The sequence below is a fragment of the Lachnellula hyalina genome, assembly GCF_007821495.1.
Source record: "Lachnellula hyalina strain CBS 185.66 chromosome Unknown contig00040, whole genome shotgun sequence".
Classification (NCBI taxonomy): domain Eukaryota; kingdom Fungi; phylum Ascomycota; class Leotiomycetes; order Helotiales; family Lachnaceae; genus Lachnellula; species Lachnellula hyalina.
Window position 1 is genome coordinate 32,197 of NW_022157154.1, and position 19,956 is coordinate 52,152.

The following is a 19,956-nucleotide window of genomic DNA, read 5'->3' on the forward strand; positions in this document are numbered from 1 at the left end:
TACACCAAATGCGCGCGAAGCGAAAGATCATTTGTAGCTATAGCGTTCTTAAAACCGTACTTGAAAGCTTTCAGGGGTTCTTTGTTCACCTTATATTCAAGGAAGGTATTCATGAACTGATTGCGTCTTTGCTTGTCTTTTGCCGCATTTGACTGCTAAAGACATTCTTTTGTGGGTATTGCGTTGACTTTATTATTGCTTAATCACTCGATCACCTGTTTCGCCATACTCTAGAAGCTCACAAATAGAACCACCACCAAAACCAGAATCACGTCTTACCAATGCATACTTATCTAGTAAGAAGTGATCACCCCTGTGATACCAACACATATGCATTCCAGCCAACTATGCTTAAAGATTCATGCACTTTTTCCGCGCTTTTTATCTGACAAGAGCCCTGGCCCTCTTCCGTTCATCTTCAGTTAGGACCCAAGCCATCTCCTCTTCTCCTTCCTCCTCAACCTCATTAATAGCCTCCCATTCCTCTTCTTCCATATTGACAAGCATACAGACTTGTGAGACTCTCGCAAACAGATCTCGAACGCCGTAGCGTCCGCCTCTCGCTACGACGCCGATGATACCAGAGAAGTCACGCTCCATGCGACTAGCGCCGTGTACGCTCATCTTACCAGCATAGCCCCAAATTCTTTTATCTAGTACCTTCGCGAGATCCTTCGCGGTCGAGTCTAAGAGGAGGGTGAAGCATTTAGGTGTTATGATCCGTTGTATAGGCTTCATGATTGAATCCCAGCCATGCTCAAAGCGTCGCGCTACTAAGTCATGCTGAATGTCCGCTTCGTCTTCATCGTCTTGCCTTGCTTGATCATCGAGCTCTTCTTCCGTGAGGGTGTAGTCCACGTCGCGGAACACGTCCCTGACGACAGGTCGTAGGCGTTGTTTCACAACTCTCTCGAACAGCACGGTCAGGCCGTCTGTAATGAGTTCTCCTGTTTTTGATGAGAAGGTGGCGTTTAATGATTCAAGAGAATTTTTGACGAATGTGGCGTCGTGTGCAAAGGGGTAGAGGTCTGCGAGTGAGGCGGCTGATGGATCATTTGGTGAGATCCGCGAAGTGACGATGCGGGCTATGTAATCGTTTGCGATATCAAGGGAGTTGATGAGGATTATGAAAGATAAAATTTTGTCTTCTGGAGGAAAACCGCCTTGTATCGCAGCTTTGGGATAGGACTCATCGCGCATTTTCCGTTGGATCATGCCGACGAAGTCAGAGCCTAGGACTCGGCCGATGGTGGGGATGACGGAAGCAATCACGTCTCTTTGGGAAGTCGATAGTGAGCGTTGGAGGACGGTATTGACGATGTACATTACATCGTCGACTGGTGATATAATAAATGGTGGATTTCCGTCTATTGGCTTTGATAGGTTGAGAGATAGTCCAGCTGGTGATTCGTCCAATTGAAAAGCTTTTTCCACGGATCTTCTGAAGAAGAATGTGGTCATGATATTAAAAGGTGTGGTGAGCCTTGCAGATATTTTCCGACTCAACGCTGATTTGATCAGCAGTTCTGGCATAACCAGAGGCTCGTCTGGATCAATTTCCGGATCCTGAGAAATCTTAGAAATGGCTTGCAAGAGAACTCCTTTTGGCGGACTTACCCTGCACTTGCTGGCTAAGAACCGGGAATACAATGACCATCTACCCAACATCATAGCCGTCTCATTCAGAAGCCCATCAACCTCCTTCATATCAACACCTTCGTCTTCACTAATACGGCCATTCGTGCCACCGCCAATCGCAGGTGAGTTCGTTCTCGATATTCCTGGACCTCTTTGGGCGGGCAAAAAGCTCGACACCAAGAACGAAAATGGGTAGCTCTTGACATCCGTCAACCTCCGATCAACACTCCTCTCATCCCCCCACGTATCCAAAATAATACCTCCCTGGACATCCGCCTCAATCTGCAGGCGCTCAATAACCTTCACCATACGTCCCTGCCCATAATGTCTCTCCACCAGCGTGCCATGATTCTCCACGATCTGCGCAATGTGCTCAAACAGCTTCGTAATAGCATTTGCGAAAAAGAACCCCTCCTTCCCATCCCTGCCCTTGGTCCCCTCCTTCAGATTGCCCCTCGCCCGCTGCGCAACACCTTGACAGACGTATCGTCCATAAACCTCCAGCCCTGTTTCCTCCCTCCCGATTAGTGGAAACAGCTTAAAGAACCTCGTAATCTTAGCATTATCCCCCTCCTCGGCAGCTTTCTCAAACTCTCTGAGGAAAAGCCCACAAAGACTCTCTTTCGCGCTCTCGATCGTCACTCCCGGCGCATCAGGCACTTCCACACTGGGAACAATCCGTGCTGCGAATTTGCCCTCTATGATATGTTTCGGGACCTTGGAAGCCCGCGCAATGTATCCAGCAGCAGCCTCCCAGTCCTGCGGTGCGCCCATGGAGCCCACAACACCTTGCACACATGCTTTTAGCTCCGCGACTTGTTCTACCACCCCCAGCGTCTCTTCCACACGCTTCTTCTCCAGATCTAATTGTTTCACTTTAGAAGACAGATGTGAAGCCGTCGAGGACGCGGAATCCAGCATGCCATTGCTGATATTGCGTGTATTGACGACCTGGGTCCCCAGGTGCGCGCGCAGGAGGTCGAGCCGTCCGAGTTCGCGAGAAAGGTCAGCTTGGGAGGTGATAAGGGTCTGCAGGCGCGAGGTGATGGCTGCGTCGCGGGAGTGAAGTGCGGAGAGGGAGGCGCGGATGGAGGCTAGGGAGGCTGATTCGGTGATGTTTGCGAGGGTGGAGGAGGGGGCCGCTGGCTGGGAGGAGAGGGCGCCATTTGGAGGGCCGGTGGGAGGCATTGGTTTGGGTTCGGCATGGGTATGGTGGGTTGGTGGATTGAGATGAGGTGTCATCACAGTATTTCGAGGTTCGTGTCGTTAAGCGAGGATTTATATCTCGGTCAATCACTTGTAAGATTTAAGCATTGAAGAGAATGAAAATTTAATTATGTAATTGCCGTTAATGTTTTCGCTGGCTATTTTTTCGCTGGGGAATCTATGCCGAATTCGACCTATGTATACAATGTGTTGCTCCCAAGCTCCTTTTTGTGCTTAAACAAGCTGACTATATCCACTTCCCAACCGCCTTCTTCCTCTCGATCTCCAGTATTTCCTTGCCTCATCCGCCCAAAACACGCTGCTTGTCAAAACTGTCAAGCCCACCAGGTCAAAGAATCCCAATGCTTCTGTTTGAAACACCTCTTGCAGCCATGGGAAATAGATAACCAATATCTGACCCACCAAGCTCAACGACACCGCCCAATTGAACAGGGTATTGCTAAACAATCCAACCTCCCCTCTCAAAACCGACTTTGATTCCGAACGGCAATTCAAGGCATTAAACATGTCAAAGAGAACGAAGCAAGTAAAAGTCATGGTAGTGTCTCGCTTTGTCACTTCTCCATCGGTGAGCATCTCGTGTGTATATACAGCCATCGTACCAATCATGATAATTGCTGCTGAAGTAAGGACTCGCGTGATGAGTGGCCAAGTCAAGACTGGAGCATTGCGCTTTCGTGGAGGTCTTGTCATGACATCTGGGTCAACAGGCTCAACACCTAGCGACTGAGCGGGTGGACCATCCATGATGATATCTGTGACTTGTTAATATAGTTAGAAAAGACGAAGGAGGTTGATACTTACTGATCCAAAGAATCTGCATCGCATTTAGAGGATTCTTAAATCCCAAACACGTGCAGAAAAATACCAAGCTCAATGCTGCAGCACTGGTACTCAATTGGAAAGTAAGGAAATTTTGGATGTTGTTAAAGATACCCTTGCCCTCTTCAATGGCATGGAGAATGGTTGAGAAGTCGTCGTCCGTCAAAATCATATCAGCAGCCTCCTTTGCCACGTCTGTCCCTTGCATTCCCATAGAAATACCGATATCAGCTTTCTTCAAAGCTGGCGCATCGTTGACGCCATCGCCAGTCATGGCGACAATATCTCCTCGAGCTTGGAGAGCTTTGATGATCTTTAACTTGTGATCAGGGCTTGTTCTAGCAAAGATTGACGTGTTGGCAATCGCGGCCTCCAATTCCTCATCAGTCATCTCCTCGATCTCCTCGCCTCGGAGTACTGGTCTGACTGCAACTGAACTTTGCGTATGTTCTCGTGGGCTGGCAATAGACATGCCTAGTTTCCGTCCAATCGCTACAGCTGTCGTCTCAGCATCACCAGTAATCATAATGACCTTGACACCTCCTCGCATGAGTCGCCTAATGGACTTCTCGACCCCAGTTCGAGGGGGATCACTCATACCGACAATCCCCGCAAATGTCAGTCCTTTGTACACATCTTCATTGTGAGAGATTGGAGCTTCATTTGTCGGGTATGTGGCAGTGACAGGGGTGCCATTTCGGCTCACGGCAGTAAGAGATCTGGTATGTCTCGCAGCAGCACCACTTGCGAAGCCAAGAACACGAAGTCCTTCCTCAGCGAGTTTCTCTGCAGCATCCAAAACTTCTTGTCTCCTAGCTGCATCCAAAACGACCTCGCGACCATCTCTAGTCAAATAGGTGTCACATCGTTTGAGGATACGGTCAACAGCGCCTTTAATGTACGCGACTTCTCTCGTATTAGAGCTCCCGTCAATGCTGACATCTCCTACCGTGACACCCATCCATTTTCTTTCCGAACTAAATGGAGTTTCCCCAATGCGGTGCCCCAGGCTATCTCGAACATCGTGTTCCTTGAATCGATCGAGCATATCAAGCATGGCAACATCCGTAGGCTGTCCGACCCACCTACTCATCCCAGCCTTTGGGCCTGTAGAAGATAAAACAGCCGTGGATGAACTGGATTGATGGGTATTTCGGCGACTCAGTCGCGCATTGTTTGCAATGTTACCAATGCGAAGAATGCGTAATGTGACTGCATCAGGCTTCATCTCCGCGCCCTCGTCGTCAGAATCGACTTCTACGGGGGATTTTGCATCTATGTACCACATTTTTGTCGTTGACATGTGGTTCATCGTTAATGTCCCTATACTTCTTAGCAATGATTCAGCCACGTGATGGTCAACCTACCAGTTTTGTCACTGCACACAACATTCACGGACCCAAGAGTCTCAACACTTGGCATCTTTCTTACAATAGCATTATGTCGCGCCATCCGGTGTACACCTAATGCTAGGGTCACCGTAACAATGATTGGAAGACCTTCGGGAATTGCTGCAACCGCAAGGGAGACGGAAATGGTGAAGATCTCCAAATACCCTTTGCCTTGAAGCCAACCAACAACAGAGATCACCCCAATGATGAAAAACGAAGCTTGACTTAGTTGTGATCCGAGGGAGTCCATTGACAGTTGAAGAGGGGTTCGAGGACTCTCTGTTTCTGTAACACTTGCTGCGATTGTTCCAAAGTGTGTTTTTCCTCCAGTCGCATATACAATTCCTTGGCCATGCCCAGATCTCACCAATGTTCCCATAAATGCAATATTCGTCGCGCTGTTCAATTGAGTGTCTACACCAACAGAACCACTTCCAGCAGAAGCATAATCGGGCGAGCCAGGAGGTTCCAGAGTACTTGAGACAGCCCTCCTAGCGAATACATTTCGGAGTTTCGCTTCCGCAGTAATTCTCACAGGCTCGTTCTCCCCTGTGAGGTTGGATTCGTCAATCGTCAAGTCCGATGCTTTCGTAACGCGAATATCGGCAGGTATGCGATCTCCCGTTGTGAACAGAACCAGATCTCCTGGAACCAATTGAGCAGCCATGACCTTGCTAGATGCAGACTCCAATTTTGCCTCCACATCGTCTCCAGAGGCAGAGTCCATCAGTGCTTCCGCCTCTGGAAGCGCGCCTTCAGTTGGTGGCCATGTCGGTGTGCGCTGGCCAGTCGTCCTCACCTCACCCCTAATCAAATGCGCATGGTTGGGGACCAAATGGCTGAGAGCCTCAATTGACTTTTCGGATCGATACTCCTGGATGAATCCTACTAGAACGACAATTGTAACCGCAACTGCAATGCTAAAAGCATCATCTCTGTTTCCCACCGCTATTGATGCTATGGCAGAACCAAGCAAAAGTAGAATTAGGGGCTCCTTGAACTGCTTCAGGAATCGAAGCCATAAGGGCTCAGGCTCTTCATGGGGGAGTTCGTTTGGACCTTGGGAATGTAATCGCGCGAGTGCTTCTGCGGGGGAGAGGCCGGTTACGAGTGAAGTTTGTAGTCTTTCGGCGGTTTCTGTGGGGGTGAGGCTGGAGTATTCATCTGCAACTGACTGGTAAAAGTTAGCTTAGATGTAAACAAGCAGCGAGAACTGTTCTGCCAACCTTGGCAATAGATGAAATTGATCGGGTATGTCCCCCTCTCGATAGTGAGCTATCCCTGGATCTGGTCCGCGACGAAGGTTCTGAATTTGCAGCTTCAATGGTTGGAAGATGTGACATTGGCAGGTAATTGCTTCCAGGACTTGCGGACCGGGAGATTCGAGGCCAGGAAGGCATCACGATGATGCCTCCTCCGAAATCTACACGGTACGAGCAGCAGTCTCAGCTGTCGCAAGCTCCTTCCTACCGCTGAGGCATGCGAGGTGAGAATTGGGGAGCAGAGAAGTAATCAACACGTTGGAAGTGGTAGGGCTTGGAACAAATAGAGCAGTGTCAGTCTCAAACTATGCAATTATTCTGAGCGGCTTGCATGGGGGCAAATATGCATATTGTTACAAAAGAATTTCTTTGGATGAATAATGAGTTACGTGTCTGTCGACGACTTCTTGGGCGTTTCAAGGTGGGTACAGTACAAGTTCGAACTCGTGCACCCCTGTACCTGCATCAGAACTCTAATCTGGATGTGGCCTTGCCTTGGGCTTGGACAGACTAAAGTTGGGACAAAGCTTCTCTAGTCATAGCCGGAAGCACTCTACGGGGTTTATGAAGAGGTGTTCAAATCCATGATACAAATACGCAAATGGAAATGGAAATCAAACAAACGACTAAAACTTCTTTGTTGTCCCCTTCCCCTTTTCTGCATTCCACGTGATGTAAGATATATTTGAACCTGAGGGGAAGGGAAGTTCTGGGTGACCAGTGAAAGCGGCACCACTTTCTATTGCGCCCAGCGGAGAGAAACATGATCATGAGTGCCGCTTTCCAGATCCTGCAGAAGCTATTCCATGTTAGGCCACTAGCGCGTGTACCCGCCCAGCCCAGCACCAGCACCAGCCCCAGCCATCTTTTCCTGTGACAGCTGCTCCCCACCACGATTCTGGTTCAATATCGCATCCACCGCCCTCCCCATTTGCTCTCCGTATTCACGACTCTTGCTTGCTTCACCTGGGAATCTCGCGACGCGATCATTCCAATCGCTCTCACCGCCTTGTACCGAGTAGCGTGTCCTTGAAAGCCACGACTGACTTTGCGACAAGCTGCTGGACGCGGGTGCAGTACACATCATAACAAACGCGCTCTCGGACTTCCATCAACAACCAACCACAAATTTGCTTTGAAACAACAAATTGCTCCCGCCATTAGGCGCAAACTTCGCATAACTCAACTATTCTTGCTTTCTCTTCGCCTTCACTATGTTCTACTCGGAGACTCTCCTCTCCAAGACCGGCCCTTTGGCCAGGGTCTGGCTGTCTGCCAATATTGAGCGCAAGCTCTCCAAGAACCATATCCTGCAAACCAATGTAAAGGATAGTGTCGAAGCTATTGTTACCCCCAATCAAGCGCCAATGGCTCTGCGACTCAGTGGGCAACTTCTGTTGGGGGTGGTCAGGATATATAGCCGGAAAGCGCGTTATTTACTCGATGATTGCAATGAGGCACTCATGAAAATCAAGATGGTACGCGCTACTTTCATTATTTGTTTGATCTATGCTGATTAGTCTAACCAGGCCTTCCGTCTCTCTGGCAATAACGATATTCCTGCTGGCCTCCACATGCCCTCTCGCGATGCTCTCATGCTCCCAGATGTTCTCACTGAGGGTGATAACCTCGAAATGCCACCAATGCCAGACGCGTCCTTCCTTCTCTCGCAGGTCGGTGATGAGTCGCACGTTGGACGCAAACGTCGAGCTGGAAGTCGCGACATCAATCTACAAGAAGACTTCAATGGTAGCCAATTTCTACAAAACAGCATTGAAAACCAGGACGAGGACCTTGTGATGGAACCGTTAGATGATATGGACTTGGGATTGGATTTCGGTCTCGATATTGATGATTTCAATCCCAAAGCTAACCAGAGTATTGAAATTGAAGTCAACCAAAGTATTGAAATTGGACGAGATGCTCCAGCTGCTCGTGCTACAGAGGATGATATATTTAGTGAACATGATGCTACAATACTCGCAAAGGACAACCTTGATGCAGGGGCAGAGAGAGACACGTCTTTGAACCTTGGTTTTGCGGACGATGACGGTGGCGCCATCCATATTGATGATGACGGTAACGTTGACATGTTCGATATTGGAGACCAACCCGACTTGACTGGTCTTCCTCCAGCCCCCCTTATCCGCCCGGAAAGAATCTCCGAGTCGCCGCTTTCAGATATCGATGACAACGTCGCCGCAGAGCTTGAGGCTGGCCACCATCAGGCCAATCGAAGCCTGTACGAGCCTGAAGATGTTGAAGAGGAGACAATTATTCGCAACCCCGCACAGCGTTCAAGAAAGCAAAAGCTACTTCACCCAGATTCCGAGACTACACAGCCAACCCGACAAATCAAAGAGCAGCAACAACATCACGACAAAATCCTGCGACCACAATCATTCCTCCCCCGTGATCCTGAGCTCCTTGCTTTAATGGAGATGCAAAAGAATGGTGGATTTGTCTCAAGTATTATGGGCGATGTTCGAAGTATGGGATGGGCACCAGAACTCAGAGGTATGCTTTCTCTCGACGCTGTCCGTAGCTCTGGTGAACTTAAGCGAAAGCGCGACAGCGGCATCGCCGATATGGAAAGTGGCGATGAAAACCGAAATAAGTCCCCACGTCTTGACCTAGGCGAGGAAGAGGAAGACATCGGTGCAGGACTAAATGATGCTGGTCTGGGCCGCCAAAGCATCTCGCTCGCTCCAGACGCTACAGTTATTGAGATGGCTGCCGACGAAGAGGGGTTCATGCAAAATATTGAGGATGACGAGCAGAACGCTGGCGCCGGCCTTGAAGCTGAATCACCTGGTCCAAACTTCGATGAGACTACCGCACCACTTGTTCACCCTGCTGATAGCGGACCTGTCTCGCTAGGTACCAAGCATGCAGTTCATCTATTACGGGACCGCTTCGGCGCTGAAGCTGCAAATAGCCCAGACAAGCGGAAGAAGGCCAGCATACTCTTCCAAGACCTTGTACCTGAAAAGACAACCAGCAGAGCCGAAGCCACAAAGATGTTTTTCGAGGTATTGGTCTTAGCTACAAAAGATGCCGTCAAGGTCGAGCAATCAGAATCGTTACTTGGTGGCCCGATCAGGGTACGCGGCAAGAGGGGTCTATGGGGTGATTGGGCAGAGACAGGAGCAGGTGGTGAAATTGCTGCTGAAGAAGAAGAGGTTATTGCTGGTCCTTCTCATGGTCTTGAGCGCTCTATGGCCGTTTCCGTTGCTGCATGAAAATATTAATTGGGGGTGGGGGTTTAGATGGTTGTATAAGTACGGCATTACATTGGATATGTTCAGGATACTTCAGATGCTGGTGCTGAAACTGGCGTTATATGAGGCGCCCTGGCTTCCTCGGGGTATCTGGATTCAAGGCGTTCTCGGCGTTCTCGATATCCTGCATCCCTGGTTTATTTTTAGATGTTATGACGCTTTAGTCGGTAACCAGTTACTTTATTTTGATGGGAAGGAAAATAGGATGAAATTATATGTCTACACCTCACCCCCCTCTGCCTAATATTCGCATCATTGCCTAAAGGTAATTATTTATTCCTCGGGGATACGCCATCTTTCTTCTCCCACCTCCAAATCCCGTTACCCCCAACCCAGACCTACTCCGTCCCTCTACCCACTTGCCCGCACTCACCACGTGCACCACCGTCCCATACCCCCTATAGTACAGTTCCGCTCACGAAATCCGCTCGAGGGACATGCTTCGATATCAATGGCACGGGCTTCTGCTGCATGCCTCCTTGACAGATGGGATGTTTTGGATTTGGATTTGCGGAGGGGAGATCGGAGGCGTTTGGGAGGCTGGCGCAGGGGAGGTGGGTGAAGTATGACATTTGGGTATTCGAGAAGGAAAGAAAATATGGATATGTTAAGGTGGTTGAATTATGTCATGCAGATAGATGGATGGATGGTGGGTTTATGGGGTTGAGTGCAGAAGAAGGTGAAGTTGAGGTTAAAATGGAAGGAGGGTGAGTTGAGAATTTGCTGGTTCGCTGGGTTCTAGAAAAGGGGGTTAAGGGGTTCTTGTGAAATGTATTTATGTACCTATGTGTGAGTCTTAAACATGACCGAGTTCCACATGTTTGCTATTGTGAGAAGATTGATCGTCACAAGATGTACTTTGATGCTGTGCATATATGTATGTGCATATGCGCTGTACTATCTTGCGAGAGCTGTTAAACTGTTATGTTGTTTGTTAAACGGGTAACGAGTCTCGGTAGTGACTGAGGCGTCATGATCACGGGGTATATTCACTGTTCGTTCTTCATGCCCGGTCGAGTGCGGGAAAATAGCTGGATGCTCTGTCTAGCTAAAGTACCTCGATGAGTATTTCTCAATCCATTTAGATGACTTTGTGGTTCGTCAATTTTCTTTCTCTTCTTCTAAATTCGAGCACGCTGTCTGCCATATAAACAGTATTGCAATGAGCGTTAGTTTTCATGCAGCATGCATATGTTTGACATTTCATAGACCAAGACAGTATGTGCAACTTCCGTGGATTTGCAGACTTGATGACCGCTATAGAATAATTGGGTGGAATGTTCGATCCATGTCTTCTGAAAGTCGTCATCCAGAATGTCTGCCCTTAACGTTGTAGTAACATAACAATCGCTCGATAATAACTCCAGTCCCATGCAAATGCTTCTTGCCTATTCCTCATGTATGTATTAATACTTGTCTCCCTTCTCTCCCCTCAAGCGCTCCCCCTCCTCACAACATCCACTTCCTCTACCCCCCCAGCCTGCGCTCCCAACAACGCACTCTCCTCATCACCACCCTCGCCCTTCCCCTCCACCTCCACCTCCTTCTTCTGCACCGCCGCCCAAAGCGTACTCCCCCACCACAATCGCACCTCCAAACCAACTCCAAGCACTAGGCAACACGCCCCAAATCGCCCAATCAAAGCCCAGCGCAAAGATAACCTGCGTATACATCATACTAGTCGCCTTACTACTCTTATCCATCTGCAGCCCCGCCGTCAGCAAAAACTGCAACACAAAGCCCAGCACTCCCAGCAAGAGCAGTAAAACCCATTCCCGCGCCCCGCGCGGCATGCTGAAGCCGATTCCAGGGATAACGAGCAGTGCGATGGTGGAGCCGATTGTCCCGAGAATAGCAAAATAGTTCACGGACATGAGAGCGTGTGCTCTGTTGCCGATGATTCGTATCGTCGTGTAAGCACCGGACGCACCGATGACTCCAAGCAGAGAGACTACGATGGCGATGAGGCGTTGCGTGGACGTTACATCGTCGACGTCACCTGCTTTATCAGCATCGATGGCATCGGTCACGCGGCCGAAGATAAACTCTGGGTGGGCGATGAAAATCACACCGATCAGAGCGATGATGCCGGCGAGGAATTCGGCGCGCCGGAAACGCTGGCCGAGGAAGAGGGAGCAGGCCCATGCTGTGACGACGGGGACGAGGAAGCGGAAGACTGTTGCTTCTGCTAATGGCAGATAATGGACGGAATCTGAAGAGGTGTTAATATAGTTCTTGGGCGGTGGAGGGGGGATGGAGAAGTAGAATCTTGAATCTTACAATATAAACAGAACAGTCCTCCGAATCCAAAACAAGCTCGGAGTATAAGCCAGCCTCTGACTTTAGCGTTCCCGAAAGGGTAATCCGGCACAGATGTATACCACATATAGAGGTTACTGAGGATGAATGTCATACTCATGCGTGCTACTATTACCTATATATGAATCTGGTTAACAAAGTGCCTACAAAGAAGGGGTGAAAAAAAAGGGGGAACGAACTTGGAATGGATGCATGCCATGCCCGCCTTGCTGCAGAAACCGCACCATGGCATCCATAGAAGACCCAACCCATTCCGCAAGAATCACTAGGAACATGCCTTTATTGTCATTCCATACCGATCTCCAACCGCTCTGACTAGACTCCGTTGAAAGACTCTCATTTTCCTCATGGGGTATCTCGCTCTCATTCTCGTGCTCGTTATTGAGGGACATTTTTCATAAGATACAAGTTTTTAGGACTCCAAAGCGACAGTTGTGGTAATATATTTAACCAGATATTGGTGATTGGTAGAAGGTAAGATGGGTCAATAACGGTACATGAAACTTTTGCCAGATTTTATACTAAGCTAAACCCCACTTTCGCGGGGTGAATAAGCCCAGTCCACCTTCTATAATTAGCGGAAGTCAGCTGTAAACTTCGCTGCACATGTTAGCTTAGTGGCATTCATATAAAAGAAGTCATGGTCTTTTCCAAAGCCACTTGCTCAAATACAGGAATGGGATTTTAGAGCAATCGATGCACGTGACTCAACGCCCTTTTCCATAATCCTGTTTTTGAGGCGATCTGGGGACTGGACTCTGGTTGTAATATATATTTATTCATATGTATATAGTGAAAACTACGCTCTATTAGTCGCAACACTAGCCTTGGAATTTTGTACATATTGTAACAATTTCATTCCAACCCTTAAATCAGATACGAGATCAAATCAGCAAGGCTAACGACATCTCGTGCCTCACTATTATATGTCCAAACTGCAAATGTATAGCACAGATCAGAAGAACACTTGACTAAAGCAAATTCCCACACGCCGTTTCCCCCGGTACCATTAGGAGCACTTCCTGGTACAATTAAGACTTTCTGTTTCCACAAACGCCACATAAACCCACATCGCCAGCGTTGATATATTCTCCACCCTTACACGTTGCGCTATTACACTTCCAGGCATTGGGTACAAAATCTGGCTTGAGAACATTTGAGCAGACGGTACAGGTCAAAGACATGGGGTTGTTGATAACAGAGCAGACAGGACATGAAGCCTCGACGGGCGAGACTGATATTTTTGACATTATAGTTGGAGGGACGTTCTCTGTCAATTTGGGCTTTGATGAACTGCTGCCGCTACCCTGTCCGGTGTCCTGTAAGATGCGTTTTCCTATGGTCTTTGATGGTTTAGATCCTCGAGAGTTTGTCGACAGATCCGATGACTTGGTTGGTTTCGATGACTGGGGTATAGATGAGACAGCGGCTTTTGGCTGGGAATCCACCTTCGTAGACTGAGAAAGCTGTGCTTGACTATGCATGCTCTGCAGCTCCCTCAACTCATTCTTCACATTATCATCGTCCTTATCTTCATCATCGCAGACCCTGACCATGCCATGACCCTTGCTATCAACCAGACGCGAGCCATCAATATCAACAGCGTCATCCGGCTCAGCTTTAATGTGCACCTCGTCCTCGCTCTCCGTTTCGCTATCGGTGACAAGCTCCTCATCCTTGATTTGAGGCTCCTCTTTCTTCACCTCAAATCTAGCCAATGCAGCAGCAGCTCGAAGCTCTCTTCCCCGAGCACTGCCAGCTATCCTCGGCTTTCCAACTGGTTTCTTGCCGTTCTCGAGCTTGACCTTTACCTTATCATCTGCACCTAGCGTCGTGCCATTGACGCCAAACTTCTTCCTGATTCTGCGCTCCTTTTGCTCTTTGTATGTTATCTTCGGCTTGGCCTTCCGTTTCTTCCTACCGCGTGATTTAAAGGTACCGCCGCACATATGTTCCGGCAGGATCTCGCCCTCGTCGAGAGTATCTCTGGTGAACATGCCGTTTTCCAGTAGGACTCCTTTGCCCCAGAGTCCATCCCCAGTATAGTCCTTCGCCCATAGTTCTTTCATCTCGCTCGCATATCCGTTTCGGACTTTCCAGAATCCTGCCACAGGTGTCAGTGGCAATTAGCAAATAGGGAGTAACTCCTGTGGTACCAGGCCCATGATTCATCTCTTTACAATGTGCCAATTCATGCATCATAACCATCTGTACAAACTTGAAAGGGAGCCATCGTCCAGTCGAGGGGGACTTCAGTACAAGCTGAATGATCTCGCCATTGTTGAAATTCCGCCCTGGCACTAATCAGCAACAAAATCGCGATCTGATTGAGGTCATGTACCCCAGAACTCCAGGTTAGGCTCGTATTCTTCCAGAGATGCCACCGCCAGGTAATTTCTGTTCATGATTGGAAGACATTGTGCTGCAATGCGCTCCAGGTAGTCTTTCGATATAGCTTCGTCCGGGCCTGCGCGGGGTTTGATGAAGACGATGTTTTTGTTCGGCGTCGACTTCTTGTTATTGATTCTTTCCCAGCCTAGAGGCATCTTGACGTTCGCATACGTGGCATGAGTCTAGAAACTTCTGCGCAGAGTGTTGTGTGGGATAGAATGCCCTGGGTAGTTGGATGAATGACGAGGGAAAGGTCCGAGAGAAGAACACGCTAAGAGACTGTGTCGCGAAACCACGTGCTGGTTTTAATCTTGTAAAAATCCTCCATTAGCTTTTTCTGTTCTATATCATCTTATTGTTCGCAGAAACTTAATTCTCAGTTCTATCTGTATCTTGATGGTTATAAGTCCGGCAAAGCAACGCTCAAAGAAACTTCACTTCCATCCATCTGCCCACTCACTCCCAAGTCTCCCATGATTCACCCTCATCTGAGACTAGGAACAACACCAGGACGCTGTCGTACCAGATTCAGAAGCGGTAGAAACAGCTTCCTCTCCAAAACCTCGTCCTCTTCAGCCTCGCTCTCGACCTTTACCCAATCCATCAATTCCTCCCAGCTCACCCAATCCCAGCCCTCGCACTTCTCAGGCTCCAGAACTTGCGGCTCATCACTATCCTTCTCTCGCACACAAATCGTGAACATTGTGATATAATGCTTATTCTCCGCCGGCATATAATCGTTTGTCGCAGTTAGGAATTGGGCCGGAGAGATTTTAAGACCTGTCTCTTCCAGCGTTTCACGCGCAGCGCACTCCTCGGGCGTCTCGCCGAATTCTAGATGGCCGCCTGGTAGGGCATATGTCCCAGCGCCGTGGGAATTCATGCGCTTGCCCACCAAGAAGCGTGGGTTGTTGGCGAGTTCATTTGAGGATGCGAGGATGAAGACTCCTACGCCTACTCTGACCTGTGGATTTGCCATGAGTTGAGGCTCGAACGAGGGCTGGGCTGGATAGCGAAGGGGTTGGATAGGTAGGAGCGCCAAGGAAAGTCGTGGACGGTGTATAAGAAGTAATCTCGACCAATCAGAGAGCTGGAAAACAGCTATACTGGTGACTTTCGAAAAGTCGTGCAGATAAAGGCAGAGTCGGTAACCTGAATTTCTCTTTCTTCTGCTAATTTAACCTTGGAACTCCAACTCCAGACTGAGTTGTGTAGAAGGCGAAAGTGGCTAAAACGTGTCTCAGATATGCAAACGTTGCAGAAAAGACAGGCTCATTAGTAATGACCGAATCTCACCTCCCAGGTCGGGCATGCTTGGTGTAGGTCGCAACTGATTGTGTGATGCAGATGGAATTCTCGCCTCAAGGTAGAGAGTCCTCGCATCAAATCTTCAAGGTCGAATTCAGTTGTTCCTGAAGAAGTCTTCCTGGAACTTCTTCGGAGAAAGCTAGCTAGCTACTTCCATGCCTTTCTTCAACTCTTTGGCGGTAACGATAAGCGAGAGCCACACCTGGGTTGGTTCTCACATGAGACTCCTGGTAAGAAACTATTGACATGTTTTGTGAAGTTGAGCGGCAGAATGTAGAAGAGGAATTCGGTTGAGGACAATGCCGAAATATTACTCTTAAATACAGAGACTTTGAAACCCCAGGAAAGTTCCCTTAGAAAACCTCTATAGCTTCATTCAAAGATCCTAAAACGGTATTTCATGAAGTGTTATATAAATGTCAAAGTCATATCAATACGCATTCCACCCCGCGATAGCTTCGAGCTATGTAACCCGTCCCCACATAGTAACGCTACCTATCAACCCCCCACCCATGACCTATTACCCCATGCTCGACTTCCTCAAATAAAGTAAATACACATTCCCCCTTCAAAACAATCACTTTCTCCTCCTTTCCTCCCCTCTCATTATCCCCAAAAATGCCACCACCATTAAACACCCCCAAAAAGCCCTTCCACATCGCCGTCTGCGGTACGTCCCTCTTCACCCCTCCCCACCCCACTTTACCCCACCATCCCCACAAACTACCCCGCAAATCAACTAACATCTCAACAGGCGGAGGCATCGGCGGGCTCTGCACGACAATCGGCCTCCTACACCAAGGAATCTCATGCACACTCTATGAATCGGCGCCGGCATTCGCAGAAATCGGCGCCGGCGTCTCCATCGGCCCCAACGCACTGCGCGCCCTGACGCTGCTGGACCCGGGGCTTAGCGCGGGGTACGAGGCGATTGCGACAGGTAATGCTGATGAGAGCAAGCGGAGGTTTTGGTTTGAGTTTAATCTGGGGATGAAAGAGGGAGCGTGGGCGGAAAGCGGAAGGGGGTTAAAGGCGCCGGGAAAAGAGGGAGAGAGGATAGCGGGTGTGGAGTGCGGGGATAGGGGGCAGGAGAGTGTGCACCGGGCGCATTTTCTGGATGTTCTTGTGAAGAGGGTGCCGGAGGGGCTGGCGCGGTTTGGGAAGAGGGTGGAGAGGGTGGAGAGGGTTGGGGGGAAGATGGTGCTGGGGTTTGAGGATGGGAGCAGCGAGGAGGCGGACGCGGTTATTGGGTGTGATGGGGTGAAGAGCGTGACGAGGAGGATTTTGTTGGGGGAGGATAGCGAGGTGTTGAACCCGACGTTTTCGCATAAGTATGCGTATAGAGGTTTGGTGCCTATGGAGAAAGCTGTGGAGGCAGTAGGAGATGCGTTGGCTAGGAATGCGCAGCAGTACTTGGGCCATCACGGACATGTTCTAACGTTTCCGATAGAGAAGGGGAAAACAATGAATGTAGTTGCGTTTCAAAATAAAGACGGTGATTGGGAGGACGAACGATGGGTATTGCCAATGAAGAGGGAAGACATGATTAATGATTTTGCAGGTTGGGGAGAATCCGTGCAGAAAATACTTTCAGTGCGTTCTTAATCCGTCAGCTTCCACCGCATAATCATGCTGACAACTCTAGCTTATGGAAAACCCTGATATCTGGGCGTTGTTCGATCATCCCCCTGCCCCCACTTACTATAAAGGTCGTCTTGCGATACTAGGAGATGCAGCACATGCTTCAACACCACATCAAGGCGCTGGCGCCGGTCAAGCTATCGAAGACGCTTATATTCTCACTCATCTGCTCGGAAAGATAAACTGCGTAGAAGATATCGAGGATGCTTTTAGAGCATATGACCACGTCCGTCGACTTAGAACCCAAAAAGTTGTGGTCACAAGCCGAGAAGCTGCAAGACTTTATGAGTTCGAAGATGAAACCATTGGGACTGATCTGGATCTTTTGAAGAAGAATTTGGAGACGCGATATAGTTGGATATGGGACGAGGACCTCTTGCAGCAGTTGAAAACGGCGCAAGATATGATGGGACTAAAGTCCAATCTGTAGCATAGACAGATTTAATCGATCGAGTCATCTCTGAGGGCGAAAAGCTCCTTCAAGACTAGGTCTGTCTTGCTTCTAATGGCGTCGTGATACATGGAATTTGTAATGAATTGTTTGCAGTTCTTCACGAGCTTCGCAGTATCTTGAGCCAGGTCGTAGTCAACATACATATCGTCAATATACGTTGCTGAATAGAGGGGGACTTCATTCCTAGCGAGTTGTGACTCATCGTACAAGTCCGGCCATCCTGCATAGTTGGCGATGATATCTGCTACTTGGGCCAGTTTCTCAAGTTCCGGGAAGATGTCGAATAAAAAGGGGTAGATCATCTCGCCCGAGAAGTACAGTGGCCCATCACGGACAACTGATGCAGACTGAGGCGACCCCGCAAGCCATTGGAAGTTGGCCAGCCTTTTCCCCACTCGTTCGGCGGACCACTTGGAAGCTATTCCTTGGCAGTAGCAAGCTTCGTGCAAGATGGCGTAGATGACATTGTCGTCAAAGGTAAGTGCACTTTCGAGGGCTGAAAGCGTTGGGCGGGTTATGAATTGAAATTGCGAAAGGTCTGTGTTGCAACGAAGTATCAAATCATGCACTACGTCTAGTCCTCCATGAGCTCCAAATGCTCTTCCGAGAGTCAAAAGCCCACGAACTGTCAAGAAACCTCCAGAAGGAAGAGCTAGTCCACCCTTGCTTTTGATGTGAAAACAAAGGTTTTGAACAATCTCAACATCCTCGGGATATTTCTACAATCTCGGAGTCAGCACTTATTCGCCAAACCATAAGTAACGGTTCCCATAGAGCGAGAACCCCTAGACAAGCTTCAACATACCGTATAATAAGCCTTGTTGCGTTCAATAACCTTCTGAAAGGTAGCTTTATAGATTTGATCAATAGGCTTTCCAACAGGTGCCAATCCACCAGATGTAAAGGCTTCACGGAGGCCCTGAGGATAGAAACTCAGATAGGTTAATACACAGAAGCCACCGAAGCTTTGACCAAACACCGACCATTTCTTTAGCTCAATCGGGTATTCAGCAGTCAGTGTCTTTCTAACAGCTTCACAGTCTCTGACGATGCTGTCTGCTCGAAATAGCTTCAAGTAGTCGGCTTGTCTGTGTTTGTCGCCTTGGAGCGCTAGGGTTGCTGCGGAAATCGGCGTACTGAGGCCAGTACCTCGTTGATCAAGATAGAGCATTTGGTATCCTCGGTCTAGAATGGCGTTCGTGATCCATGAGTTTTGGGGAGGCGGACAGCCGAAACCAGGCCCTCCTTGCAAATAGACAAAGTACGGCTTTTGGGATTTCTTTCGAATGTCTTCTTCCGAGGGAACGGTGGCTGGTTTTTCCTGTCTGATGACTGATCGAGCAAATAATTGGATGGTGCCTCTTTCAGGATTTGCGTGGTCTTTTGGAACCTCAAAAATAAGTTCAGAGACCTTGAGTTTACCTAGATGGGGAGTCAGCAAGGTCCTTCGTAATAGAGTGGGATGAGATGAGATGAGATGAGGAGCCGAAATGAGTAACCAGCATATCTACTCATCACATTGCGATATGAAGCAACCTGATAAGTGTTTCCTTCTGTAGCTTGCTTTAACCCAAGTAAAGTATAAAAAATGCATGTTTGCAAGAGACTGTGAAAGCCTTACCCGGGATCAGATGGGACTTTGAGTTAAGCAGCCTTGCCGACGCCATATTATCGATTGCTCTACCTGACCCGTACCTTGAAGATGAATTCTAAGAGTGGATGAGTAGGAAATGTTTGCCGTAGACTCTGCCTTGAATCTTGTTGCAAGACATGGAAGTGGAATGAGGAAGTCGTGACAGCGTGACAACCGAGAAAGTTTTAAGTTGTCTGGAGATTTGCTGCTGTGCGCACACTCTTCCAACCATACTGTTACATCAGCCTTGACGCCCGACTCTACACAAACCGTGGCCGGATCTGCAAGATCAGGGATAGCGAGTACGTGTGAATTATTATTTGAGCCTCTCGGGTTCACTGAAATGATCAATAGCCAGTGCAAATTCATTATTTCATAGATCGCAACTCGCGAAACTCACAAGCAGAAGAACCAGCAACCACGACTTTGCTTGAGTCAATACCTTCACTTGAGATCACAGCCCAAGCAGGGCTTAGAAGCTCATTCTTTCAACTCACTATCCCTCTCATTGCTTCTTTCACCAATATCCTCACAATCAAAACACGTGACTGACCTGTGAAAGTCTCTCAGGGTCATCATCACGCATTAC

At 48.7% G+C, this 19,956-nt stretch overlaps 7 protein-coding genes across 7 annotated transcripts; 2 read left to right on the forward strand and 5 right to left on the reverse strand.

The window, feature by feature from the left end:
• Nucleotides 1-381: 381 nt before the first annotated feature.
• cog4 (Conserved oligomeric Golgi complex subunit) lies at nucleotides 382-2,880 on the reverse strand (the record flags this gene model as incomplete). Its single annotated transcript, XM_031147988.1, has 2 exons — nucleotides 382-1,566; nucleotides 1,618-2,880. The coding sequence occupies 2 exons, from the start codon at nucleotides 2,878-2,880 to the stop codon at nucleotides 382-384; spliced, it is 2,448 nt and encodes an 815-aa protein (XP_031006707.1).
• Nucleotides 2,881-3,078: 198 nt separating this feature from the next.
• On the reverse strand, nucleotides 3,079-6,478 carry PMR1 (Calcium-transporting ATPase; the record flags this gene model as incomplete). The annotated part of the gene is made up of 4 exons (XM_031147989.1): nucleotides 3,079-3,620; nucleotides 3,670-5,010; nucleotides 5,055-6,252; nucleotides 6,305-6,478. 4 exons carry the CDS (start codon nucleotides 6,476-6,478, stop codon nucleotides 3,079-3,081), a joined length of 3,255 nt encoding a protein of 1,084 aa, XP_031006708.1.
• Nucleotides 6,479-7,554: 1,076 nt separating this feature from the next.
• Nucleotides 7,555-9,582, forward strand: rad21 (Cohesin subunit; the record flags this gene model as incomplete). Its single annotated transcript, XM_031147990.1, has 2 exons — nucleotides 7,555-7,818; nucleotides 7,870-9,582. 2 exons carry the CDS (start codon nucleotides 7,555-7,557, stop codon nucleotides 9,580-9,582), a joined length of 1,977 nt encoding a protein of 658 aa, XP_031006705.1.
• Nucleotides 9,583-11,129: 1,547 nt separating this feature from the next.
• YPL264C_1 (putative transport protein) lies at nucleotides 11,130-12,332 on the reverse strand (the record flags this gene model as incomplete). Its single annotated transcript, XM_031147991.1, has 3 exons — nucleotides 11,130-11,833; nucleotides 11,902-12,055; nucleotides 12,120-12,332. 3 exons carry the CDS (start codon nucleotides 12,330-12,332, stop codon nucleotides 11,130-11,132), a joined length of 1,071 nt encoding a protein of 356 aa, XP_031006706.1.
• A 639-nt stretch (nucleotides 12,333-12,971) lies between these two features.
• SPAC521.02 (DNA-dependent metalloprotease WSS1-like protein) lies at nucleotides 12,972-15,310 on the reverse strand (the record flags this gene model as incomplete). The annotated part of the gene is made up of 4 exons (XM_031147992.1): nucleotides 12,972-14,044; nucleotides 14,097-14,234; nucleotides 14,282-14,513; nucleotides 14,855-15,310. 4 exons carry the CDS (start codon nucleotides 15,308-15,310, stop codon nucleotides 12,972-12,974), a joined length of 1,899 nt encoding a protein of 632 aa, XP_031006709.1.
• Nucleotides 15,311-16,257: 947 nt separating this feature from the next.
• On the forward strand, nucleotides 16,258-17,710 carry atA_0 (6-methylsalicylic acid decarboxylase; the record flags this gene model as incomplete). Its single annotated transcript, XM_031147993.1, has 3 exons — nucleotides 16,258-16,309; nucleotides 16,394-17,232; nucleotides 17,285-17,710. The coding sequence occupies 3 exons, from the start codon at nucleotides 16,258-16,260 to the stop codon at nucleotides 17,708-17,710; spliced, it is 1,317 nt and encodes a 438-aa protein (XP_031006710.1).
• An 11-nt stretch (nucleotides 17,711-17,721) lies between these two features.
• pip_3 (Proline iminopeptidase) lies at nucleotides 17,722-19,428 on the reverse strand (the record flags this gene model as incomplete). Its single annotated transcript, XM_031147994.1, has 3 exons — nucleotides 17,722-18,453; nucleotides 18,540-19,156; nucleotides 19,356-19,428. Coding segments are annotated over 3 exons (1,422 nt in total), but the record flags the coding sequence as incomplete, so codon positions are not given.
• Nucleotides 19,429-19,956: the final 528 nt, after the last annotated feature.